This window comes from Mustela lutreola, chromosome 17, assembly GCF_030435805.1.
Source record: "Mustela lutreola isolate mMusLut2 chromosome 17, mMusLut2.pri, whole genome shotgun sequence".
NCBI classification, from domain to species: Eukaryota; Metazoa; Chordata; class Mammalia; order Carnivora; family Mustelidae; genus Mustela; species Mustela lutreola.
Window position 1 is genome coordinate 9439811 of NC_081306.1, and position 25460 is coordinate 9465270.

Genomic DNA, 25460 nt, shown 5'->3' on the forward strand with positions numbered 1-25460 from the left:
CCCACTATGAAATTACTTTTGTCTTGAGCCATTGGTAGCAAATCAAGACAGACATGTTTATTCTTCTTAATTTTGTGATTGTGGAAGAAATTACTAGTTCATTTCAGAAGCGCTCAGACTTCTGGCACTCTGAATCTTTCTTGACACGGTTCTCCAGGCAGTCAAATTCAGGGAATTGCTTAATAGATCCCATTATGATCTAAATCTTTGCGTCTTTCCCAAATTCATATGTTGATACCTAACCCCCAGGGTGATGGTTTTGGGAGGTGTGACCTTTGGGAGGTGATTTGTTCATGAGGGTGAAGCCCTCATGGATGGGAGAGATCCCCCACCTCCCCGCAGAGCTCCCTACCCCCTTCCCCCACGTGAGGATACAGTGAGAAGTCTATGACCCCAACAATGGCCCTCCCCTGACTGTGCTGGCCCCCGACCTTGGACTTCCAGCCTCCAGAACTGTGAAAAATACATTTCTGTTGTTGGAAAGCCACCCAGGGCAGGGTATTTGGTTACAGCAGCCTGAAAAGGCTAAGACACTTTCTAAAGGAGAGTGGACTGTTCACTGGAGGGCTTTGGTTTGCTGAGTGAGCTCTGTAAGCTCAAGCCCAGAGATGAATTTTCCAGGAAAGCAGAAGATTCTGGAGATGGTACGTGAGAAAAAAAAAATTATAGGATAAATAAGGACTGGCAGCCTAAGGAGGGCTTTTGAGAGAAAACAAAAATGTCTAGCGGAGATTTTCATTAAGTTGTTTGATGGGTGCAAGGCGGCATAAACCTCTTTCTTTGTCTTCATGATATTGTCAGTAGAATCCACCTTGTTTGCTCCTGCTTTTGAGGCAGATGTACACTTTTAGGATGAATAGCCGTGCTGAGATCTGCTTTAAACTGGCGTGAATACTATCTGGAGGGGTCTATGAAAGGACCGTCCCGTATGAGTGATGTAATTAACGAAGAAAAAAGAAGGAAAAGGCAGAGTCGCGGCATACCCTCCATTTACTGTGGTCCCAGAAGGTTAAGAAGAATTGTTTTCCGTTTTCAACTCTGTCCTATGCCAAAAGACAAGGAGTAACCCTCTTGCCGTGTTGCTCACATTTGCAGCTGGGAAGAGAATGTCTTTGTGTATGACCTTGTGAACAGCTGTGTGCCCGGGATCCCAGCTGACGTCTGGACAGGGCTTCACGATCACAGACAGGTAAGGAAGCGATGACCACCAGGTCCTCCTGGAAGCTCCCAGCCAAGACGCCATTTCCAGTTAGCCAGCCTTGCTCATGGAACCTGTATGCCAGGTCACTGCTCCATGCCCAGCCCACGGAGAGAAATCCGACACCGACGTGTCCCAGTTAGAATACAGCGGTGTGAACATAGCGTGGTGTGAATACTAGAATACGGCGGTGTGAGCATGATGGGAACACATATGGTCAGAGAAGGCCTCTGCTTGGGTTTGAGTTCTGAAAAAAGCAGACACAGAAATGTGATTCGATGTCGGAGAGATTTCTGAGGGGAAAGATCTGGGAAGAAAAACAAGAGGAGGGGGCATAAGGAGGCAGGGAATGTCTCCGGACAGTTGCGTGTGTCTGAGAGTGTGTGTGTGAGAGGAGAGTGGGGGAAGGAAGAGCCTCTGATTATCGCAGAGTTCTGAGAAAGACTTGGGTAGGCCAGTGGGGAGTCCTCAGGCAGGGGAGGGCCAGGAGAGGAAGACTGCATGGTGCAGAACTGGGCCAGCACTGGCACCGCTGAGTTCTTGCTGGGTTATTGTTGGGGCAGAGCCTGGGAGAAGCCTGGTCTCACTGTGAATGTAGGAATGGATCCCACGGGTCAGGGGAGCTGAGGCTGTCAGTCGGCCATGTTCCCTATAGCCAGTCCTCCTAAAGGAGCTCGAAGCAGTGTCCTTCTGTGGCTGCCGCAGCCTCTCCAGGTGAGAGACATTTAAGCTACTATCTAATGGTTAAATAAGAGTCAGCCAGAGGAAGAAGCGTTCCAGGTAGAGGGACCAGCATGGGCAAAAGGCCTGAGGTGTGAACGATCTTGACCCAGTTGAGGACATTGAAGACATATGGTTCTGGGAAGCAGAGAGGGTCGGGGGTCAGTGGATTCATGGTGAAGCATCAGGCCAAAAAAGAGAGTGGACTCCAGAGAGCTTATGCCTGGCAATATCACCGCAGACTCCAGCTGGAAATTTTGTCTCCACACTTTCCCTGGGTGAGCTGAATACTGTCTCTGTTCTGAGAGACGAATGCTACCAGCCCGGCCCCAGAGTACTGTGGGGAACCAGGCTGCGGTTCCAGCTCCTGTCCTTTTGCTGACTGGGTGGTAGGAAACTTCATGCAATTTTTTTTTTTTTTTAACCTCTCTGAGCTTCAGTTTCCTCAGCTAGAAAATGGGGATAGTGGTAACAGTGGCTTCTTGTAGAAAGTCAATGAGCTTAGCCTGGTGCTTGGGACACTGTCCCAGCTCATTAAGGCTGGCGGGAGCTGCTGGCAAAGAAGCAGAGGTAACCTCAGGGTCCAGACTCAAGACAGATACATCTTTTAAACCCATAGAATTTGGCTGGCAAGCAGAGATATAGAAGTTGTAAAAACAAACAAAACAAAACAAAAAAACAACAACAACCAACCCACAAAATTTCTGTTCGTAGTAGGAACTTTACAATGGGACTGTGGTGAGGCAGGGTCTGCCTGGGAGACTCAGTCGGTTAAGTGTCGGACTCCTGGTTTCAGCTCAGGTCCTGATCTCAGGATCATGATGAGCTCAAGCCCCAGGTCAGGCTCCGTGCTCATTGGGGAGTCTGCTTGAAGATTTTCTCTCCTTCTTCCCTTCCCCTCACTATGTGCATGTGCTTTCGTGCTCTCTCTCTCTCAAATAAATAAATAAATGTTAAAATAAAGTGGGATTAGAGGGGTGCCCGGCTGGCTCAGTCAGAAGAGCATGCGACTCTCGATCTGGAGGTCTTGAGTTCAAGCCCCTCGTCGGGCACCGAGAGTCCTTCAATAACAAAGCAAACAAACCAACTTTTAAAAAATATTTATTTAATAAAATGGAATGACAAATACGCTTAGTGGGGGTTTAAGGAACTTGTATCCCAAGATTTAAGAATAATAGCTACAAACAATAGAGTCAAAGGGTCTGTGTTTTCAACTTCTCAGGGATGAGCACCGCGCGAGCCCTTTGCACTCCTCGACATTGTCAGTCCTCACCGTAGCTTTCTGGGGGAGACATTAGCCCCGTTGTAAAGGTGCAGAGAGAGCCCCAAGAGGTTAAGTCCCTTGTCCAGCCTGCAGTGAGGAAGTGGGTAGAGCCCAAACGGCAGGCTGGAGCCTCTCGCTCAGAGGCGGCATGCTATTTCCATTATCTGACGCCCCCTCCGTAATCATCAGTGCTTCGGGGGAGACTTTTCTCAGAGCCTGAACAAATGCAGAAACGGCTTGTGTTCCAGAACACTGCAAAGACGTGCTTCTCGCCCCACTTAATTTGCACATTTATTTTAACACCAATCAAATTCCCAACAGGCGTTTTCTTGTAATTGGACAGAGCTGTCCCACCTCGGGCGACAAAAAACACACACTATGTGAACGAAAGGAAAGAAATGGAGGGTGACCCCCGTCCGCTGGTAAATTAAAAAAATAAGAAATTTGAAAAAGTGGAGCAGGTGAGGTCTTGGGTACCGCAGTCAAGACGTGGGTTTGAATCGCAGCACCACTGCCCTATGAGTGTGAATTTGCCTAGACCCGTCTGGGTCTCGGTTTCCTCATCTGTCAAAGGGGGATGGGGATGCCCACTCGGAGGACAGCGCCTGGCGTGGCACCTAATAGGCTTCAGCAAACCTGGTAGCAATAACAGTATCTCACATCCCCGTGAGGACGTCTGTGCTGCTCCACGTGGAGGTGTTAGAACGTCGTGGCTGAGCTGGGGCTGGCACTAATGCCAGATCTTTCTTTCGCCGGCTTTCCTCCTCGGCGCCGGATGGACGTGCCCAGGAGGGGCAGTTTGAATGGACCGACGGCTCCTCCTATGACTACAGCTACTGGGACGGGAGCCAGCCGGATGGTGGCCTGCACACGGACCCAGAAGAGGAGGATTGCGTGCAGATATGGTACCGGCCCACCAGCGGTGGGTGCCCCTGAGATCAGGACTCTCGCAGGGGCGCTGGGGAGGGGCCACGGACGGCAGGGAGACCGGCGAATTGAGTGGCTGGGGCATTCTTCTCTGTGGCGGATAGATTTAACAGTACATAGTGGTGCAGTGTTGCATGGAAAGGTATTAGTGGCAGAAGCGTGGGGGCGGGTCAGAGCAAGGATTTGTACAAAGATCGGTCAAAAGGCGGTGCTTCTGTGTCTGCTCACCAGGGTACCCAAGTGTCAGCCCCTACCCCAGGCTCCTGAGTGTTAGAATGGAGGTGTGCTGGGGCCGTACTCGGGGGTAAGCAGTGAGAAGAATACACACCTGGGTTCGAGCCCTGGCCCTGCTGCTTTCTAACTCTGTGTCCTTGTGGGAAATTACTTGTTCTCTCGGACATTCCATTTCCTCTTCTGTAGAATGGATTTAGTAATCGTTTCAACCCTCAGGGCAGATCTGAAGGTTCTAGGAGGTAGAGTTGGTCCAGCACAGCTCCACTCCTTATGAATCGCGTGGCCCAAAGTGAATGCCTTAACCTCTTGGTACCTCAGTGGCTGCATCTGCAAAATGGGTTCGTGATACTTAACGGGTTGCTGTGAAGAAGAAAGAAGCTCATGTACATCAAGTGGCCACAGTGGCCCCCATGGGGTATGAGCAATCACCGCCATCAGCATTAGCAACATCATCACTCTTCACACCAGTCTTGAGAAGTAGAAACTATTAATATTCTCATTTAGCAGAGGAAGAAACGGAAGCTCAGAGAACTTAAGTGATTTGGTCATGGTCACACAGCAAGTAATGAAGCAGATTTCCAAAAAAACCTACCAAAGTCCAGAGTCAAGCACTCAGCTGCTACTTCCTCTGTGCTCCTTTATCTTTTCCTGATTAGAGGAAGGAGGGATGGAATGGGGACTCCTGGGAGCCAGAGGTGGGCCAAGCCTCTGCATGAAGTTTGTCCTGCCCCATGCACAGTGGCAAGTCAAGATCAGCCTCATGAGAGAGAGAGGCTGGACAGCAGCCTCATCAAACATCAGCGAGAAAGGGGTGCCAGTGCAGATGTGAGCTGCTGGAGAGGGCTTTTACTCCAGTGGGGTGGTGAGGTGACTTTTATTGTGGTAGGTGGACCTCATCCAGATTCTCTGCTTCTTCCCACCGCAGCTCTGAGGTCATGGAATGATAACACCTGCAACCACGAGTTCCCCTTTGTCTGCAAGATCGCGTCTCTGACCATTCACTGATCCAGTCTTGCCCCCTCCCAGGGAGCCCGACTCCAGCACCATCTTATAGCTGTACTGAGTGTAGATCCAATACTCAATAAATGTGAAACACAGGGGAGATAAAGCTCCCAGGCAGAGATTTTAAATAAGCAAGCCTTAATGCTACAGAGTGGTTATTTGGTCATAAGTAACAGGAAACACAACTTAAACTGGCTTAGTAAATAAAAGGGGGCGGTGGATTTCCTGCTCTAAGTAACAGAAGTCCAAGTTTGTTCTAGATTCAGAGTTGAATTTCATTGGCCTGGATCAGTCACATTCCACTTAGGCATATGTCGTTGGCTAGACCCCACTTAGATGCCCATCTCTGGAGCAGAAAGGGATGGGAGTCAATATCCTCTGAACCACGTGGGCCCAAAGAGGTGGGCAGTTCCTGAGGGAAACACATCAACAGATTTATACATGGCTGGTGGGAATATAAGATGGTGAAGCCATTCTGGAAAACAGGATGGTGTTTCCTTAAAAAGTTCAACATAGAATGACCCAGAAATGCTAATTCTGGGTATATACCATGAGGGGTCATTGCAGCATTATTTGGAATGGCCCCCAAAGTGGAAACATCTTCGGGGGTACCACCCAGATGACCTCATCCCATGGGTCAGGGTCCCAACCAGCTCCCTGACTATAGTATAATGCATGCCTACCTGGGGACCTACACTGTCTTTGAAGTTCGGTCACTCTGAGCCCTGGCCTGCCGTCTTCTTTGTCTTCCACCGAAGAGGCTCTCTGGCATTCACTCCTAGAGCAAGGGCCCGTTACTCATCCTTGACTGATAAGTATCCTTACTTATCAGTAGAATAGTAGAACGTCAAAGCCTTGTAGCAAGAGCCATCCAACCCGCTTATGCTTTTGCATACTATTTTCTCTGTTCATCAATTACCCGATCCATGGCTTCTGCTGGTGCGTTCCCTCCTGCCAGGATACCCTCCCTGCTCACTCCAGAGGGTTTAAACCACCTCGTGCCATGGACTATGCTCCACCCACCACAACCGATTGCCAGCCTGGAGGCAGTCCATCCAGCTCCTTAGCCCTGCATTGTTGCCTGCTTCTTCAGACCGTTTCCCATATCAGTGGTTCCAGATGGGGTGTTCTGGTAGCCGTCGCTGAGACGAAATTTGGCGTAGATATCATTTAAGGATCAATACCTGTGAAGGGAGGGCGGAGGAAGAAGTGGAACTGGGGTGTGACCTGGCAAATTATCAGCCAACCTAGCAGGAGATGCAAGAGAAAGGGAAACACATCAGAGTGGACCACATGGGGTGGAAAGAGCCAGATCTTTAGACCCGAACTTTATACAGTGGGTGACGCAGTCTTCCCCAGAAAGGATGTGATTTCTCCAGAGCTGATACTGACCCTGAAGGAGCTGACGGTTGAAAGCTCTCTGCTGTCTTCCTCGAAGGGGGATCTGGGTAGTGCAACTCCGTGTTACCACAACTGGAATCAAAAAGACCTAGGTTGGGGGCGCCTGGGTGACTCAGTTGGTTAAGCAGTCAACTCTTGGTTTCGGCTCAGGTCATGATCTCAGGGTCATGGGATCAAGCCCCGAGTCGGACACTGTGCTGAATGTGGAGCCTGCTTAAGATTCTCTTTCTCTTCTCCCTCTGCCCCGCCCCCATAATAAATCTTAAAAAAAAAAAAAAGTTCAAATCCCACCACTGCAGCTTACCATGTGACCTTATGAAAGTGGCTTAACCTCTCTGAGTTTCAGTTTCCTCATTTACAGAATGGAGATGCATTCCCCTCCAGCTCTGACTGTGACTTATCAGACAGCTCTGGGGAACAAGGAGCTCTGCATAGGGGACTTTTCCCAAAACTGAAACTCATTCCCCAAACATCACAACTATCTCTATTTTTTCTACTTTGGGTGGCAATCTTTTTAAACCACGTATACATTTCCCTGCTTCCCCTAAACAGATGATATTCAACAAGATTAGTCTTTTCTCGATGATTCAGGGTCATGTGCGCTTCATCTACTTCAGGTATTTTTGTCGCCTGTCATCATATCTGGGTGTCACTGTGCCAGTCTCTGACAGCCCACAGAATCTCCCATCTTTTCTAGACTGTTGCTGCTGAGATGCTGTGGGCAGGGAAGCCAGGCAACCAAGCCTGAGAATAATCTGTGAAAAAGAGAGGGAGAGAGAGGGTGGGGGGAGAGTGGGGGACATAGATCGATGATGGATGCGTGCATGCACAGACGCAGGGAGGCATGGATGGGTGGGTGATGCATGGATGGATAGATGATGTGCGGATGGATGCATGGATGATATGTGGGTGGATGGATGGATAATGCATGGATGAATGGACGCATGCTTGGAAGGATAGATGGATGCATGGTTGGATAGATGAATAGATGGATGGATGTTGCATGGGTGCATGCATGAGTAGGTGGACAGATGGTTAGTTGGGTAGATGGATGATTCATGGATGGATGGATGGATGATGCATGGATAGATGAATAGATGAATGGCTGATTACATGGATGGATGCATGCACGCATGGGTAGGTGGATGGTTGGTTGGATGGATGATGCATGGATAGATGAATAGATGGATGGATGCATGCATGGGTACATGGACACATGGTTAGATGGGTAGATGGATGATGCATGGATGGATGTATGAGTAGATGGATAGATGGTTAGATGGGTAGATGGAGTATGCATGGATGGATGCATGCACGCATGGGTAGGTGGATGGTTGGTTGGATGGATGATGCATGGATAGATTAATAGATGGATGGATGATACATGGATGGATGGATGGATGGTTGGATGGATGATGCATGGATAGATGAATAGGATGAATGATGCATGCATGGATGGATGGTTGGATGGATGATACATGGATGCATGCATGGGTGCATGGACACATGGTTAGATGGGTAGATGGATGGTGCATGGATGCATGCCTGCATCCATAGGTAGGTGGATGGTTGGTTGGATGGATGATGCATGGATAGATGAATAGATGGATGAATGATGCATGGTTGGATGGGTGGTTGGATGGATGATGCATGGATAGATGAATAGATGGATGAATGATGCATGGATGCATGCATGGGTACATGGACACATGGTTATATGGGTAGATGGATTATGCATGGATGGATGGGTGGATGGATGGATAATGCATGGATGGATGCATGCACACATGGGTAGGTGGATGGTTGGTTGGATGGATGATGCATGGATAGATGGATGGATGATGCATGGATGCATGCATGGAAGGATGGACACATGGTTAGATAGGTAGATGGATGGATGCATGGGTGGATAGAGGAAAGGGTGGAAACAATCAAGAGATATTTTTAGAGAGATCTAGATGATAGATAGATGGCAGACAGAGAGGGAGGCTGGTGATCATGACAGTAAATATATATCAGCCATACGATCATCACAAATGAAGCATGTGATCCCAACATGTAGACATATCAACATGTATTTAACAGACCTTCTATTGGTAGTCTTTTCAGGGCCATCCAGGTTTTCATGACTACAGAAAGCACGGTGTTAATCATCTGTACATACACGTTCAATTATTTTCTTGGGGATATATTCCTAGAAGTGGAATTACTAGTTCAAAGTGTAAGCACATTTGGAAAATAGGATTACTTTTCTATTACAAAAAATATGCATGTGGACTGCAGAAATATCTATAAAGTGTCTTGTGTGTATCTCCCATAATCCCACCAGCCAGAATTAACCACTACTGACCTTTTAATAGTGTTTTCTGGGCATGTGTACCCTGAGCACCATAAGAATGGACCTCGAGGGCCTCCTATTCCCAGGGACGAAATTGACTGAGGGTCCTGTCTTTGGTGGGTGAAATCCATCATTTTGTTTTCTCGCAGGCCTTACTTCCCATAGGGTGCTCTCAGGCCATGACTAAGTGAGGCAGCCTTATTCTTGGGGGATGGCATTACCTTGGTAGTGGACTTTGGGTCAGGGATACCCTGATGGCCTTACTGACCTTGACTTAGACTACAGGCCAGTCTAGGAAGCCTTCACCTTCTGTCCTTCACTAGAGGGCCAGATTGCATCACAGGCTGACACCTCTCCCAGCTTTCCCTGGTTCCCCCCATATTTTCTTCACAAAGGCGTTTCCTCTAATAAAATCCTTGCACATAATAATCCATCCCTGCATCTGCTTCTCAGAGGACCCAGATTAACACATAAACACCTACAATATAATGAGACACTCCCACAACAGCTCATACTAACTTATACTCATACCTACAGTATACAAGAGCTCTTCTTCACCTGTGCTTTTGCCAACACATTGGTCCCTACCTTCAGACTGAGCCCCAGTGAGCAGATGGATACTCCTTCTGCTCCCTTGGCAGTCCTCAGAGGCAAGTGCATCATTGAGACTGTTTTAATTGTTAGTGACAGAAAACCCAACCCAACCTGCCTTAAACACAAAAAGACTTTGATCTACTCTAGCTGAACAGTCCAGAGGTATCTAGCTTCAGGCTCAGCGTGATCTGGGGGCTTAAATGATATTGCCAAAGATATTTGTCTCCATGGTGTTGCCTTGATCCTGAGGCTCCAGTCGCTCCATTTGGGAAAGCAAAAATGGCCATTATAATTCTACATCTTATATCCTTCAGGAGAAAGAGGGGTGTCTCTTTCTCAGAAGCCCTGGCAAACATCTCCTTTCGTATCATTGGCTATACCTGGGTTATTTGGCCAATTCAACCCATCATCATTGCCAGGAAGATATAAGATTGGTTGTTTAAGTCAATCAGGGCCCATGCAATCAAGCCTGAGAACAAAGACACATGGTTTTCCAGAAGGAATTAAAGGTGAGTTTTGTAAAACAGAAAAAAACAAAAACAAAAACAAAACAAAACTAATGGAAGCCATATTGAAAACAAAATAAAATACCCCTAGCACAAGAAGGCAGTGAGGAACAAACTCTAAATTTCAAACTAGGTTGAAAACAGAAAAAGCTAACTGCAGCCTCAGGGCAGTCTTCCCAGAGAAGGGCAAGACCACAACTCACTCCCTTGAAGAGTCTTTGGAGGAAGTTTTTCTTTTTTTCCCTGTTCTCAGCTCGTAAGAAGTAGGATATTCTCTGTAGAGCTGCAAAAGAGAATCAGGAACTGTATCAGCTGTCAAAATAAACACATGGGATGTCGTTAAGTGGTTTGCCCAATTCAAAGGATAATAATAATAATATTAAAAAAAGAAGAAAAAACAACAGAGAAATCAGACCTCTGTTATTCTGAAGCGAATTTCGGAGCCAAAAGCCCGGCATCCGTCTTTTTTACGGAGGCTGTCACCAGCTGGGGAATTCTCTTGAGGAAGCCAGTCCTCACAAATATGCCATGTTAGAAGAATCCAGAGCTTTCTTTTCTATCCAGGTTTAACCGCGCAGCACTTCTTCCTAACGTCTACTGACTGTCAGGGACCTTAGGCATGGAAGTCGATGCAGTCCTCCCCACAACCCCACACCAGGGGCCCTGTTGAGCCTCAAGGTGAGGATCCCGGGCTTGGAGTCAGATTCACGGCTCAGACCCCGGCTGCCTCATTTGCAAAATGTAACCTTGGGCAAGCTGCTTCACCTTGCCAGGCTTCCATTTGGAAATGCGAATAGGAATGCCAGTATTCCTCTGAGGCTGTGAGGTTGGAGTGAGACCCTCCATGAAGAGGGCTTACGCAGTGGCTGGCACACAGTAGACACTCAGTAAGCATTCACCGTCATTATGGTGACTGGTATCCCCGCTTCGTCAGCTAGGACAAGGACAGGACGCCGCCCATTTTGTACTCAACCTGGATGACTGCACCTATTGAGAATGTCTTTGTGGCCACAGATCTTTCCTTCTGTGATCCCTAGGGGGTGTCCATCCGGTAGCTACTTCTAAAATATAATGAATTCAGCCCATTCTCTCTCATAACCCTTAAGGCTAGCTTTGACTTGGCCAGGGACCCAGGATCAACTGCAGAAATTATGACAACACACCAATATGTTTAATATATTTATTGCCAAATGCCTTCCAGAAGGTACTACCCATTTCCACCCTAATCTAGCCAAAGATGACAAAAATAATGACATTCATTGCCGGTTCTGATTTTAAACAGTAATTCTTCGATTACCATTGAGGGTGAGTATTTATTTATAGTGATCGCCGCCATCTTGAATTGGGAGGAGAGGTACCAGTCTTTCCAGCCCTCCTCAGCTGGGAAGTGCCCCCCTCCTGCCGCCCAGGGACGATTTAATTAATAAGTAGTTACCCCCCATGGAACCAAATAACAACCAGGCATCCACTGAGCTTCCCTTAGGCAGGAGCCTTAGCTTCTCACTACGCCCACTGGAGTCATTGCTATTGTCTCACTGTAGAAAGTCTCCAGCAGTAACGCTGGCCTGTCAGAGCCAAGTCTTCTAGGGAGCCCTGGTTCCTGCTAATGACACCCCAGGAATGAGTGCCCAGCTGTGTTGCGAGCATGGAGGCAGGGGAGAGACGGCAAGAAACAGTGCAGGAGCCCTTGGGGGCTACACGCGCCCTGCTTTCCTCCACAGGGGTCCTGGCAGCTTGACGTTCACTGGTAACTCATTGCCAAGCCCCGCTGTGGATGTCCCCCTATCTGTTTCATTAACTCATTACCTTTCATCCAGACAAGCCAGCCCACTGCCAGATCCAGCAATTGGTCTCTTGAGGGAATATATTGTAGCACAAAGGGCCTCATTGTAGTAGTAGAGGGCCGGAAAAGTCATAGGCATCAGAATTGCTCTTAGACACAGACCTGACTTTATTTAGGCAAACATCTTGATAAAGCACTTGGTGGAGAGGAGAGGAGCCCAGGAAACGAAAGAGATAGCCAAACGGTTCCACATTCAATTGGAAATACATGGTGGACATGTGTCAAAGATGTACTTAAGTCATTAATGAAGGGACCAGTTAGATGGCAAAACTGGTTCAGAGAATAGAAGAAACTAATACAGCCACACGGCCACCATATATATACCTGCACAGGGTTCGAAAGAAAAAAAGAATGCCAGGTGCCTGGCTGGCTCAGTCAGTGAAGCTGGGGTTGTGAGTTCGAGCCCTGCATTAGATGTAGAGATTACTTAAAAAAATAAAATCTTGGGGGCATCTCGGTGGCTCAGTTAGTTGAGTTTGTGCCTTCAGCTCAGCTTGGGACGTGATTTTGGGGTGCTGGGATTGAGCCCTGTCTGGGTCTCCCTGCTTGTGGGGAGTCTGCTTCTCTAAGAACTCTCCTTCTGCCCCTTCCCTCTGCTTGTGTTCTCTCTTTCAAATAAATAAAATAAAATCTTAAAAAGAAAAAGAATATTGGAATAAATTTCCAAGTTAAATATGAAACTAGTTAGGGACCTACAGGACAATACAACTTTTAGGCCAAGAATTAGCAGACTATGACCTGGTGATCAAACCCACCACCTGTATTTGGTTTGGTTTGTTTTTTTTTTTTTACATTTTTGCACAGCTAGGGAAAGAAAGAACAATATTCTATAACATGAAAATGACATATGATTCAAATTTCAATGTCCATAAATGAAGTTTTTTTTTAAACGTCTATTTATTTATTTGACAGAGAGAGAGAGATCACAAGTAGGCAGAGAGGCAGACAGAGAGAGAGGAGGAAGCAGGCTCCCTGCCGAGCATAGAGCCGGATGCGGGGCTCGATCCCAGGACCCTAAGACCATGACCTGAGCTGAAGGCAGAGAGGCTTTAACCCACTGAGCCACCCAGGTGCCCCCATAAATGAAGTTTTATTGAAACACAACCATGCTCATTCCCAGCAGTCCATGGCGGCTTTCACGTAACAATGGCAGAGTGGACTAGTATGGCCCACAAAGCCTGAAATATTTATTGTCTGGCCCTTTACAGAAGAAGTTTGCTGACCCCTGCTCGAAGATAATAACATGTCAGTAATCTTTGAGATTACCGTCTCTGCTGGGCAAAAATAGCTGCATCTCCACAGGACAAAAATCGTTTGCAACTCATCAATTCTCTACAAGTTAACACCTACCTTCATAGAATTGGGGCCCTGGTCAATAACAAAGTCAAACAGTTACATCCCTTCGAAAATCAGATAACCTTAAAGCAGATAGTGTTCTGATTTAATTTTGAAAAGTTTTACTGCTATCTTTTTTCCTTTTTTTTTTTTTTCAAACTTGCGGATAATTGTTCTTAACACTTGGAACCAAAAGATCATTAAGTAATACTCAGTGATCTGTAATGATTTACAATACATGGTCTAGAAAGTCACTTCCTTCTCATGAGTTCTCAGAATTAAAGATTGGAGAGCCCTCTCCTAAAGCTCAGGGAATGAGGAGGCCTTTCATTTTGAGCAGAGAACAGACAACCAGACCTAGGAGAAGCTAGGAAGGACTGGGGAAAAGCTGGCCTGCTGGTCTACCTTATAGGTTGTTCTACAACAATTCCTAGGTGGAATGGGGGTGCAGAGGGGCAGATATCAAAGTGGCAGCCAAGAAGGCTTGGGGGCATGTTGGCAATTGGGTGACATTTTGATTATTATTGGTATAAGGGACTTCCCAAGACTTAGTAGCCATTCTCCAATAAATTGGGGAGAGATTGCTCTCCCCATCATATTTACTCCCGACTGCTAACCCCATCCATCCAAGTGGCCACACGGCACACCACCTCTGCTGTCACCATGGGAGTGTGCCAGAAATAAGTCTGGGTGGGTTTCTTTTTCAAATAGCTTTCTGAGATATAATTCACACGCTGTCTTAGTTCATGCTGCTATAACAGAGCACCGCACACTGGGTAGTTTATAAACAAGTTTCTCCCTCACACTACTAGAGAGTCACCAGCAGATTTAGTGTCTGGTGCGAACCCGCTTCCTGGTTCATAGATGGTGCCAACTTCCCACCATGACTTTATGTGGTGGAAAGCGTGAGAGGGGCCGAGGGAATGCTTGGGGGTCTCTTTTGTGTGCGTACTAATTCCATTCATGAGGGTTCCACCTCGCGACCTAATCACCTCCCAAAGACCCCACCTCTGATTACCATGACACTGGAGATAAATTTCAACTTATGAATTAGAGGTTGGAGGGGGGTTGAGGGGAACAATACATTCGGTCTATAGCACACACCATAATATTCATTCGTTTGAAGTGTATTGTTTATGGCTTTTAGAACATACACAGATGTGTGCACCCATCACAGTAATCGCTTTTAGGATATTTTAAGAGATTCTTTTTTTTTCTTTTTTAAGATTTTTATTTATTTGACAGATAGAGATCACAAGTAGGCAGAGAGGCAGACAGAGAGAGAGGAGGAGGAAGCAGGCTCCCCGCCTAGCAGAGAGCCCGACATGGGGCTCGATCCCAGGACTCTGAGATCAGAACCCAAGTTGAAGGCAGAGGCTTTAATCCACTGAGCCACCCAGGCACCCCGCTTTTAGGATATTTTAATGACCCGCAAAAGGAAACACACACTCCTTAGCCATCACCCCAAACCCCTAGTGGGTGAGTCAGGGACTTAAACACATCAATATATCAGAGGTATTGCCCACCGATTTCATAATGTGCTCCCAGCAGGCAAGACCCAAAGTCCAAGTCCTAACATCAGCATTTCATTGCACTGGAGTATTCCTGCAAGTCCATGATATTTCTCCCACTTTCAGCTCCCACCATTTCCCTCCACCTCATGCTCTTAGGTACATTTCTAGGATGAGGGGTAGGAGATGACCCTGCTATATGGTGCCATAACACTCCTTGCTTTGTTTCCTTTTTTTTTTTCCTGGAACTTATCAGTATCTTAAAGGCCATGGAGACCTTTGGATTTGTGAAATGGACCTGTAGGCAGTTGGCATTTGGGAAACATAGTCCCTTGTCCCCATAGAGGTGAGTAAGGGCTGTTGTCATCGGACTTTTCAGGACCCCAGACCAGCATTTAGGAGGTACACATTCCAGGCATCCAGGACTTCCTGCTCTCTTAGGTCCCATTTACAAGAAGCAGAGCCCAAGACAAGGACGTATGTGCAAAGGGCTTATTGAGGAGGTGTTCACAGGAGGGATTCATATGGGAAAATGCATAATAAATCTGGTGATTCACACATTTCCAATTTATTCTCTTTGTTGTTTATTTTCAAATTTGGGAAGTATATCCATATGTTTTGTGGTAGGTTTCCATTCACTGAACATACTTTCCAACCGATTCTATATAATCTGGATCTTTCTCCTGGCCTTGGGTGATCAGTTGGGAGAGTAAAAAAAAGGACACAACCACACCAGTCAGCAACATGGCAGCCACTCCAATTCCAGCTTTCAGATCTTGCACAGATATGTCTGTAGCTCATGCTAACGGGGAACCCTGCAAGGTCGGGAGCTCTGAGAAAGGCAGTTCCATTGATAGAATACAAATTCGACACAGTTTGCCAGCTCCAAATCACCAGCCCAATGAAAGCAGGGGTGGTGGGGGAAACCAAATAACTTCTTTCCAGCAGAGCTAATTTAAACAGAAGCATATTAAGGCCACGCAACAGGTTCATTAGGGACAGTTCTTCCCACCGTGGAGGTGATACTGCCATCACGAAAATGACACACAAGTGACTTTTATTTTCCCCCATGTAGTTGTTGAAGCATTAAAACAAAATAAACCAAAACACCCAGGACCTACTTCCTTTATTTCTTCTACTATAAATAATTGAGAGTATTATTCAGCCATAAAAAGGAACAAAGCAGTGACACCTGCTACAGCACGGATGAACCTTGAACATACTGTTGGCTCTACATCAGATGTCATGAGAGACATGCAAATCAAAGCAACAGTGAGATACCACCGCATACCTTTTAGAATTGCCCAAATCCAGAAGACTGACAATAAAAAAATGCTGATAAAGATGGGGAGCAACAGGAATGCTGATTAATTGCTCGTGGAAATGAATGCAAAAGAGTGCAGATACTTTGGAAGCCAGCTTGGTGGTTTCTTATAAAACTTATAAAACTAAGCATACTTGCGCCACTTGCAATGACGTGGATGGAGGTTGAGAGTAGAACACTAAGGGAAGTAAGTCAGAGAAAGACAAATACCATATGATTTCACTCGTATGTGGAGTTTAAGAAACAAACGAGCAAAGTGGGGAAAAAGGAGAGCAAGAGAGAGGCAAACCCAGAACCAGACTCCTAACTACAGAGAAGACACTGATGGTTGCCAGAGGGCAGGTGGGTGGGGGATGGGGGAAACAGGTGATGGGGATGAAGGCATGCACCTGTTATGATGGGCACACGGTGATGTATGGAAGAGTTGAATCACTATATTTTATACCTGAGACTAACATAGCACTATATGTTAATTATCTGGAATTGAAATAAAAACTCTTTAGGGGCGTCTGGATGACTCAATCCGTTAAGTGTCCTACTCTTGACTTCAGATCAGGTCTTGATCTCAGGGTCGTGAGTTCAAGCCCCATGTTGGGCTCCATGCTGAGTGTGGAGCCTCCTTAAAAAAAAAAAAAAAGAGGAGGAGGAGTCAAGATGGCGGAGAAGTAGCAAGCTGAGACTGCTTCAGCTAGCCGGAGATCAGCTAGATAGCTTATCTAAAGATTGCAAACACCTGAAAATCCATCGGCAGATCGAAGAGAAGAAGAACAGCAATTCTGGAAACAGAAAAACAACCACTTTCTGAAAGGTAGGACCGGCGGAGAAGTGAATCCAAAGCGACGGGAAGATAGACCCCGGGGGGAGGGGCCGGCTCCCGGCAAGCGGCGGAGCAACCGCGCACAAAATCAGGACTTTTAAAAGTCTGTTCCGCGGAGGGACATCGCTCCAGAGGCTAAACCGGAGCGAAGCCCACGCGGGGTCAGCGTGGCCTCAGGTCCCGCAGGGTCACAGAAGGATCGGGGGTGTCTGAGTGTCGCAGAGCTTGCGGGTATTGGAACGGGAAAGCCGGCTACAGAGACAGAGCCGACAGTAAGCTCGCAGCTCCGTGTTACCTTGAACCGGTCGCAGGCTCGGTGAGCTCGGAGCGCAGCCGGAGGTCAGGCAGACGGGAGTAACTGGGCGCTGTTCTCTGAGGGCGCACTGAGGAGTGGGGCCCTGGGCTCTCGGCTCCTCCGGGCCGGAGACCAGGAGGCCGCCATTTGTATTCCCGTCCTCTGGAACTCTACGGAAAGCGCTCAGGGAACAAAAGCTCCTGAAAGCAAACCCGAGCGGATTACTCACCCCGGCCCCGGGTAAGGGCGGTGTAATTCCGCCTGGGGCAAAGACACTTGAAAATCACTACAACAGGCCCCTCCCCCAGAAGATCAACAAGAAATCCAGCCGAGACCAAGCTCACCTACCAAGGAGTGCGGTTTCAATACCAAGGAGAGCAGCAGAATTCCAGAGGAGGAGAAAGCCAAGCACGGAACTCATGGCTTTTTTCCTGTGATTTTTTTTAGTCTTGCAGTTAATTTAATTTTTTCTTTTTCATTTTTTTTTTTTTTTTCTTTTTCTCGCCTTCGGGTAAAATTTTTTTTTTTTTTTTAACTGTTACCTTTTTCTTTTTTAACGATTTTTTACTAGTTTATCTAATATATATATATATTTTTTTACATTTTTCTTAGGTGTTTTCTTTTTTAAAAAAAAAATTCTTTTCTTTTTTTTTTTTTTTTTTTTTTTTCTTTTTTCTTTCTTCCTTTTTGAACCTCTTTTTATCCCCTTTCTCCCCACTCACGATTTTGGATCTCTTCTAATTTGGCTAAAGCATATTTTCCTGGGGTTGTTGCCACCCTTTTAGTATTTTACTTGCCCCTTCATTTACTCTTATCTGGACAAAATGACAAGACGTAAAAATTCACCACAAAAAAAAGAACAAGAGGCAGTACCGAAAGCTAGGGACCTAATCAATACAGACATCGGTAATATGTCAGATCTAGAGTTCAGAATGACAATTCTCAAGGTTCTAGCCGGGCTCGAAAAAGGCATGGAAGATATTAGAGAAACCCTCTCGAGAGATATAAAAGCCCTTTCTGGAGAAATAAAAGAACTAAAATCTAACCAAGTTGAAATCAAAAAAGCTATTAATGAGGTGCAATCAAAAATGGAGGCTCTCACTGCTAGGATAAATGAGGCAGAAGAAAGAATTAGTGATATAGAAGACCAAATGACAGAGAATAAAGAAGCTGATCAAAAGAGGGACAAACAGCTACTGGACCACGAGGGGAGAATTCGAGAAATAAGTGACACCATAAGACGAAACAACATTAGAATAATTGGGATTCCAGAAGAAGAAGAAAGTGAGAGGGGAGCAGAAGGTATACTGGAGAGAATTATTGGGGAGAATTTCCCCAATATGGCAAAGGGAACAAGCATCAAAATTCAGGAGGTTCAGAGAATGCCCCTCAAAATAAATAAGAATAGGCCCACACCCCGTCACATAATAGTAAAATTTACAAGTCTCAATGACAAAGAGAAAATCCTGAAAGCAGCCCGGGAAAAGAAGTCTGTAACATACAATGGTAAAAATATTAGATTGGCAGCTGACTTATCCACAGAGACCTGGCAGGCCAGAAAGAGCTGGCATGATATTTTCAGAGCACTAAACGAGAAAAACATGCAGCCAAGAATACTATATCCAGCTAGGCTATCATTGAAAATAGAAGGAGAGATTAAAAGCTTCCAGGACAAACAACAACTGAAAGAATTTGCAAATACCAAACCAGCTCTACAGGAAATATTGAAAGGGGTCCTCTAAGCAAAGAGAGAGCCTACAAGTGGTAGATCAGAAAGGAACAGAGACCATATACAGTAACAGTCACCTTACAGGCAATACAATGGCACTAAATTCATATCTCTCAATAGTTACCCTGAATGTGAATGGGCTAAATGCCCCTGTCAAAAGACACAGGGTATCAGAATGGATAAAAAAACAAAACCCATCTATATGTTGCCTCCAAGAAACACATTTTAAGCCCGAAGACACCTCCAGATTTAAAGTGAGGGGGTGGAAAAGAATTTACCATGCTAATGGACATCAGAAGAAAGCAGGAGTGGCAATCCTTATATCAGATCAATTAGATTTTAAGCCAAAGACTGTAATAAGAGATGAGGAAGGACACTATATCATACTCAAAGGGTCTGTCCAACAAGAAGATTTAACAATTTTAAATATCTATGCCCCCAACGTGGGAGCAGCCAACTATATAAACCAATTAATAACAAAATCAAAGAAACACATAAACAACAATACAATAATAGTAGGGGACTTTAATATTCCCCTCACTGAAATGGACAGGTCATCCAAGCAAAAGATCAGCAAGGAAATAAAGGCCTTAAATGACACACTGGACCAGATGGACATCACAGATATATTCAGAATATTTCATCCCAAAGCAACAGAATACACATTCTTCTCTAGTGCACATGGTACATTCTCCAGAATAGATCACATCCTCGGTCCTAAATCAGGACTCAACCGGTATCAAAAGATTGGGATCATTCCCTGCATATTTTCAGACCACAATGCTCTAAAGCTAGAACTCAACCACAAAAGGAAGTTTGGAAAGAACCCAAATACATGGAGACTAAACAGTATCCTTCTAAAGAATGAATGGGTCAACCGGGAAATTAAAGAAGAATTGAAAAAAATCATGGAAACAAATGATAATGAAAATACAACGGTTCAAAATCTGTGGGACACAACAAAGGCAGTCCTGAGAGGAAAATATATAGCGGTACAAGCCTTTCTCAAGAAACAAGAAAGGTCTCAGGTACACAACCTAACCCTACACCTAAAGGAGCTGGAGAAGGAACAAGAAAGAAACCCTAAGCCCAGCAGGAGAAGAGAAATCATAAAGATCAGAGCAGAAATCAATGAAATAGAAACCAAAAAAACAATAGAACAAATCAACGAAACTAGGAGCTGGTTCTTTGAAAGAATTAATAAAATTGATAAACCCCTGGCCCGACTTATCAAAAAGAAAAGAGAAAGGACCCAAATAAATAAAATCATGAATGAAAGAGGAGAGATCACAACTAACACCAAGGAAATACAAACTATTATAAGAACATACTATGAGCAACTCTACGGCAATAAATTTGACAATCTGGAAGAAATGGATGCATTCCTAGAAACATATAAACTACCACAACTGAACCATGAAGAAATAGAAAGCCTGAACAGACCCATAACCAGTAAGGAGATTGAATCAGTCATTAAAAATCTCCAAACAAACAAAAGCCCAGGGCCAGACGGCTTCCCGGGGGAATTCTACCAAACATTTAAAGAAGAACTAATTCCTATTCTCCTGAAACTGTTCCAAAAAATAGAAATGGAAGGAAAACTTCCAAACTCATTTTATGAGGCCAGCATCACCTTGATCCCAAAACCAGACAAGGATCCCACCAAAAAAGAGAGCTATAGACCGATATCCTTGATGAACACAGATGCGAAAATACTCAACAAAATACTAGCCAATAGGATTCAACAGTACATTAAAAAGATTATTCACCACGACCAAGTGGGATTTATTCCAGGGCTGCAAGGTTGGTTCAACATCCGCAAATCAGTCAATGTGATACAACACATCAATAAAAGTAAGAACAAGAACCATATGATACTCTCAATAGATGCTGAAAAAGCATTTGACAAAGTACAACATCCCTTCCTGATCAAAACTCTTCAAAGTGTAGGGATAGAGGGCACATACCTCAATATCATCAAAGCCATCTATGAAAAACCCACCGCAAATATCATTCTCAATGGAGAAAAACTGAAAGCTTTTCCGCTAAGGTCAGGAACACGGCAGGGATGTCCATTATCACCACTGCTATTCAACATCGTACTAGAGGTCCTAGCCTCAGCAATCAGACAACAAAAGGAAATTAAAGGCATCCAAATCGGCAAAGAAGAAGTCAAATTATCACTCTTCGCAGATGATATGATACTATATGTGGAAAACCCAAAAGACTCCACTCCAAAACTGCTAGAACTTATACAGGAATTCAGTAAAGTGTCAGGATATAAAATCAATGCACAGAAATCAGTTGCATTTCTCTACACCAACAGCAAGACAGAAGAAAGAGATATTAAGGAGTCAATCCCATTTACAATTGCATCCAAAACCATAAGATACCTAGGAATAAACCTAACCAAAGAGACACAGAATCTATACTCAGAAAACTATAAAGTACTCATGAAAGAAATTGAGGAAGACACAAAGAAATGGAAAAATGTTCCATGCTCCTGGATTGGAAGAATAAATATTGTGAAAATGTCTATGCTACCTAAAGCAATCTACACATTTAATGCAATTCCTATCAAAGTACCATCCATCTTTTTCAAAGAAATGGAACAAATAATTCTAAAATTTATATGGAACCAGAAAAGACCTCGAATAGCCAAAGGGATATTGAAAAAGAAAGCCAACGTTGGTGGCATCACAATTCCGGACTTCAAGCTCTATTACAAAGCTGTCATCATCAAGACAGCATGGTACTGGCACAAAAACAGACACATAGATCAATGGAACAGAATAGAGAGCCCAGAAATAGACCCTCAACTCTATGGTCAACTAATCTTCGACAAAGCAGGAAAGAATGTCCAATGGAAAAAAGACAGCCTTTTCAATAAATGGTGCTGGGAAAATTGGACAGCCACATGCAGAAAAATGAAATTGGACCATTTCCTTACACCACACACAAAAATAGACTCAAAATGGATGAAGGACCTCAATGTACGAAAGGAATCCATCAAAATCCTTGAGGAGAACACGGGCAGCAACCTCTTCGACCTCTGCCGCAGCAACATCTTCCTAGGAACAACGCAAAAGGCAAGGGAAGCAAGGGAAAAAATGAACTACTGGGATTTCATCAAGATCAAAAGCTTTTGCACAGCAAAGGAAACAGTTAACAAAATCAAAAGACAACTGACAGAATGGGAGAAGATATTTGCAAACGACATATCAGATAAAGGACTAGTGTCCAGAATCTATAAAGAACTTAGCAAACTCAACACCCAAAGAACAAATAATCCAATCAAGAAATGGGCAGAAGACATGAACAGACATTTCTGCAAAGAAGACATCCAGATGGCCAACAGACACATGAAAAAGTGCTCCATATCACTTGGCATCAGGGAAATACAAATCAAAACCACAATGAGATATCACCTCACACCAGTCAGAATGGCTAAAATCAACAAGTCAGGAAATGACAGATGCTGGCGAGGATGCGGAGAAAGGGGAACCCTCCTACACTGTTGGTGGGAATGCAAGCTGGTGCAGCCACTCTGGAAAACAGCATGGAGGTTCCTCAAAATGTTGAAAATAGAACTGCCCTATGACCCAGCAATTGCACTATTGGGTATTTACCCTAAAGATACAAATGTAGTGATCCAAAGGGACACATGCACCCGAATGTTTATAGCAGCAATGTCCACAATAGCCAAACTATGGAAAGAACCTAGATGTCCATCAACAGATGAATGGATCAAGAAGATGTGGTATATATACACAATGGAATACTATGCAGCCATCAAAAGAAATGAAATCTTGCCATTTGCAACAACATGGATGGAACTAGAGCGTATCATGCTTAGCGAAATAAGTCAAGCAGAGAAAGACAACTATCATATGATCTCCCTGATATGAGGAAGTGGTGATGCAACATGGAGGCTTAAGTGGGTAGAAGAATAAATGAAACAAGATGGGATTGGGAGGGAGACAAACCATAAGTGACTCTTAATCTCACAAAACAAACTGAGGGTTGCCGGGGGGAGGGGGTTGGGGAGAAGGGGGTGGGATTATGGACATTGGGGAGGGTATGTGATTTGGTGAGTGCTGTGAAGTGTGTAAACCTGGTGATTCACAGACCTGGGGATAAAAATATATGTATATAAAAAATATATGTTTATAAAAAATAAAAAATAAAAAAAAATAAAAAAAAAAAAAAAAAAGAATTCAATAAAAGCTTTTTAAAAACCTACAAAGCTGAACATACTCTTAGCATACAACTTAGCAATCATGCTTTTTGGTATTTACCCAAAGGCTTTGAAAACTTATGTTCACACAAAAATCTGCACATAGATGTTTATAACAACTTTATTCACCATTGGAAGCAACTGAGAGGTTAAGTAACTTGCCCAAGGCCACAAAGTTGATAAATAGGAGAACAGGGATTTGGATCCATCTTTCTCTGACTCTAGAACTGCACACAGAATTGCTAAGTATGGAGTAGTATGACCAAGTTAGACTGTGACTCTCAGGAAGAAATTACCCTTGACAGAGTGACCCCATGCATACCCACAGGCACACACATGCACACATAAGACAAAAGCAAGATCTCACAAAATAAAACTCACCCTTATTACATGGGATGCACTCTGTTTTTTATTCTATTTTAATTTTTATTTATCTATTTGTTTATATCGCAAGTACTATCCATACCCAACCTGGAGCTCGAACTCACAACCCTAAGATCAAGAGTCGCACACTCTACGGACTGAGCCAGCCAGGCACCGCCTAATTATTTTTCTAAATGGTTGCAACCCACTTAGTTTATTTCCCTACCCACTAATGGATTTCCACCTGCAACTGGAAAGATCACTCTACTAAGATAACCTACGTCTTTAGCACTTAAAAACTTAACGAGCGTGACAACAAGCCAGGTACTAAACTTGACTAGTGATCTCAAAAGAAATGAGACATGGCCCCTAGCTTCAGAGATTTTGCAGTCTAGGGCAGAAGGGACAGAGAAAGAAATGACTCATGTTATTTGCATATCTGTAATATACCAAGCTCTTTGCAAGGCACATACACACCTGATGTCATTGACTTTCAGGACAAGCGTATAAATTAGGACAGTGCTTCTCGAATTCGAAGGTGCATATGGATCGCCTGGGGGTCTTGTTACAATGCACTTCCTGCTCCAGTAGGTCTGGAGCAGGGCCTGAGGTGCTGTGTTTCTCACAAGCTCCCAGGCGATGCCTTTGCTACTGATTCAGGGACCCTCCTTTGAGTGGCAAGGAGTCATTTATTTTTAATTGATGATGAAGTTCTTATATACCAGACATCATGCTCAGCACTCAGGATGTGAATGCAGAGGTCTCTGATTTCAAACTTCGTGCCCACAGCCAAGGAAGTGGGAACACTTGTGCTCAAGATGCAGGGAATGGAAATAATAGTAGATAGGACTTGGGGGAGCAAGACCAAGGCCAGGCTCCACGGCCAGAGGGCCAGGCTCAGGGACAAGTGGGTAATTTTATGGGCAGTCTGGCTGTCGTAAAGGGCATGATGTGGCAAGCTGGTGGTCAGGGTAGGCTCACATTGGTCCCTCCGGATTCCTTGCAGCCAAGAAGCCTCTGACTCACAGGGCAGGTCACATCCAACACATGCCCCGTGAGACAGCGCTTCTTGCAGTAGCCTTGGACTCTTCTTTGGGTGGCTTCCAAATGAATCTTTGGGAACAGACTTGGCAAATAGCACAGTGGGTCTAGCCCACAAAGGGCTGCACAGCCTGTAATCTGTCCATCTAGACACCTGCCCCCCAGCAAGACACTCGGCTTAACAATCAAAGCCACCGTGGCTCTGAAATGCTCAAATATTTATTCCGCTCACTCTCTGCAATTTGTTTTTGTATGATTTCTAGAGCTGGATGGTTTCCAACCCCAGGGAACAGCTTAGTTAGACCGTTGCTGACTGCAAAAAGATTCAGTGCCCTTCAACAGATACAAAGGAAGGCCAGCCTCATCCCATACCCTGTGGTAGGCATTGGGAGCACAGAAATTTGAAAACATGAAAAAGAGGTCCCAATGTGGTCATCCAAGCTACATGGCCCCTACTGCTGAAGGGTGTCTCATAGGAAACCACATGGCCAGTAACTGTAGGAAATAACATTCAGATGCTATAGTAAAGTAAAGGCTAGGACCCAGATGGTTCCATCCTTCAGATAGGCAAAAAGCTAAAAAACAGAAAAGATTTGTTGTTGGAGATGTTATGGTGAAATGGACACCCTCATATATTGTTGGGTCGTTTAAGTTGTAACACTTTTGTGGAGGCAGTTTGGAGGTTTCTGCTGAGAGGTGGGCTGTGTTCCATGGGCTTTGACCCAATCATTTCCTTCCAAGAGCCCATCATTAATGAAAGAAGCAAATGGAGGAAGTAGCT

At 44.9% G+C, this 25460-nt stretch overlaps 1 protein-coding gene across 13 annotated transcripts in view; it reads left to right on the forward strand.

Moving 5' to 3' along the window:
* The window catches only part of SYT17 (synaptotagmin 17), a 134379-nt gene that overhangs the window by 104998 nt on the left and 3921 nt on the right, over window positions 1–25460 (forward strand). For 10 of the 13 annotated variants that reach the window (XM_059154238.1, XM_059154229.1, XM_059154232.1 and 7 more), the window contains 3 exons: window positions 1096–1189; window positions 3972–4104; window positions 5269–5457. In XM_059154238.1, the coding sequence (XP_059010221.1) occupies window positions 1096–1189; window positions 3972–4104; window positions 5269–5348 (307 nt within the window). In that variant the 3' untranslated portion in view covers window positions 5349–5457. Of the gene's footprint in view, window positions 1–1095; window positions 1190–3971; window positions 4105–5268; window positions 5469–25460 lie in introns of those variants that run through there. The other 3 variants (XM_059154235.1, XM_059154224.1, XM_059154226.1) reach the window with 3 other exon arrangements.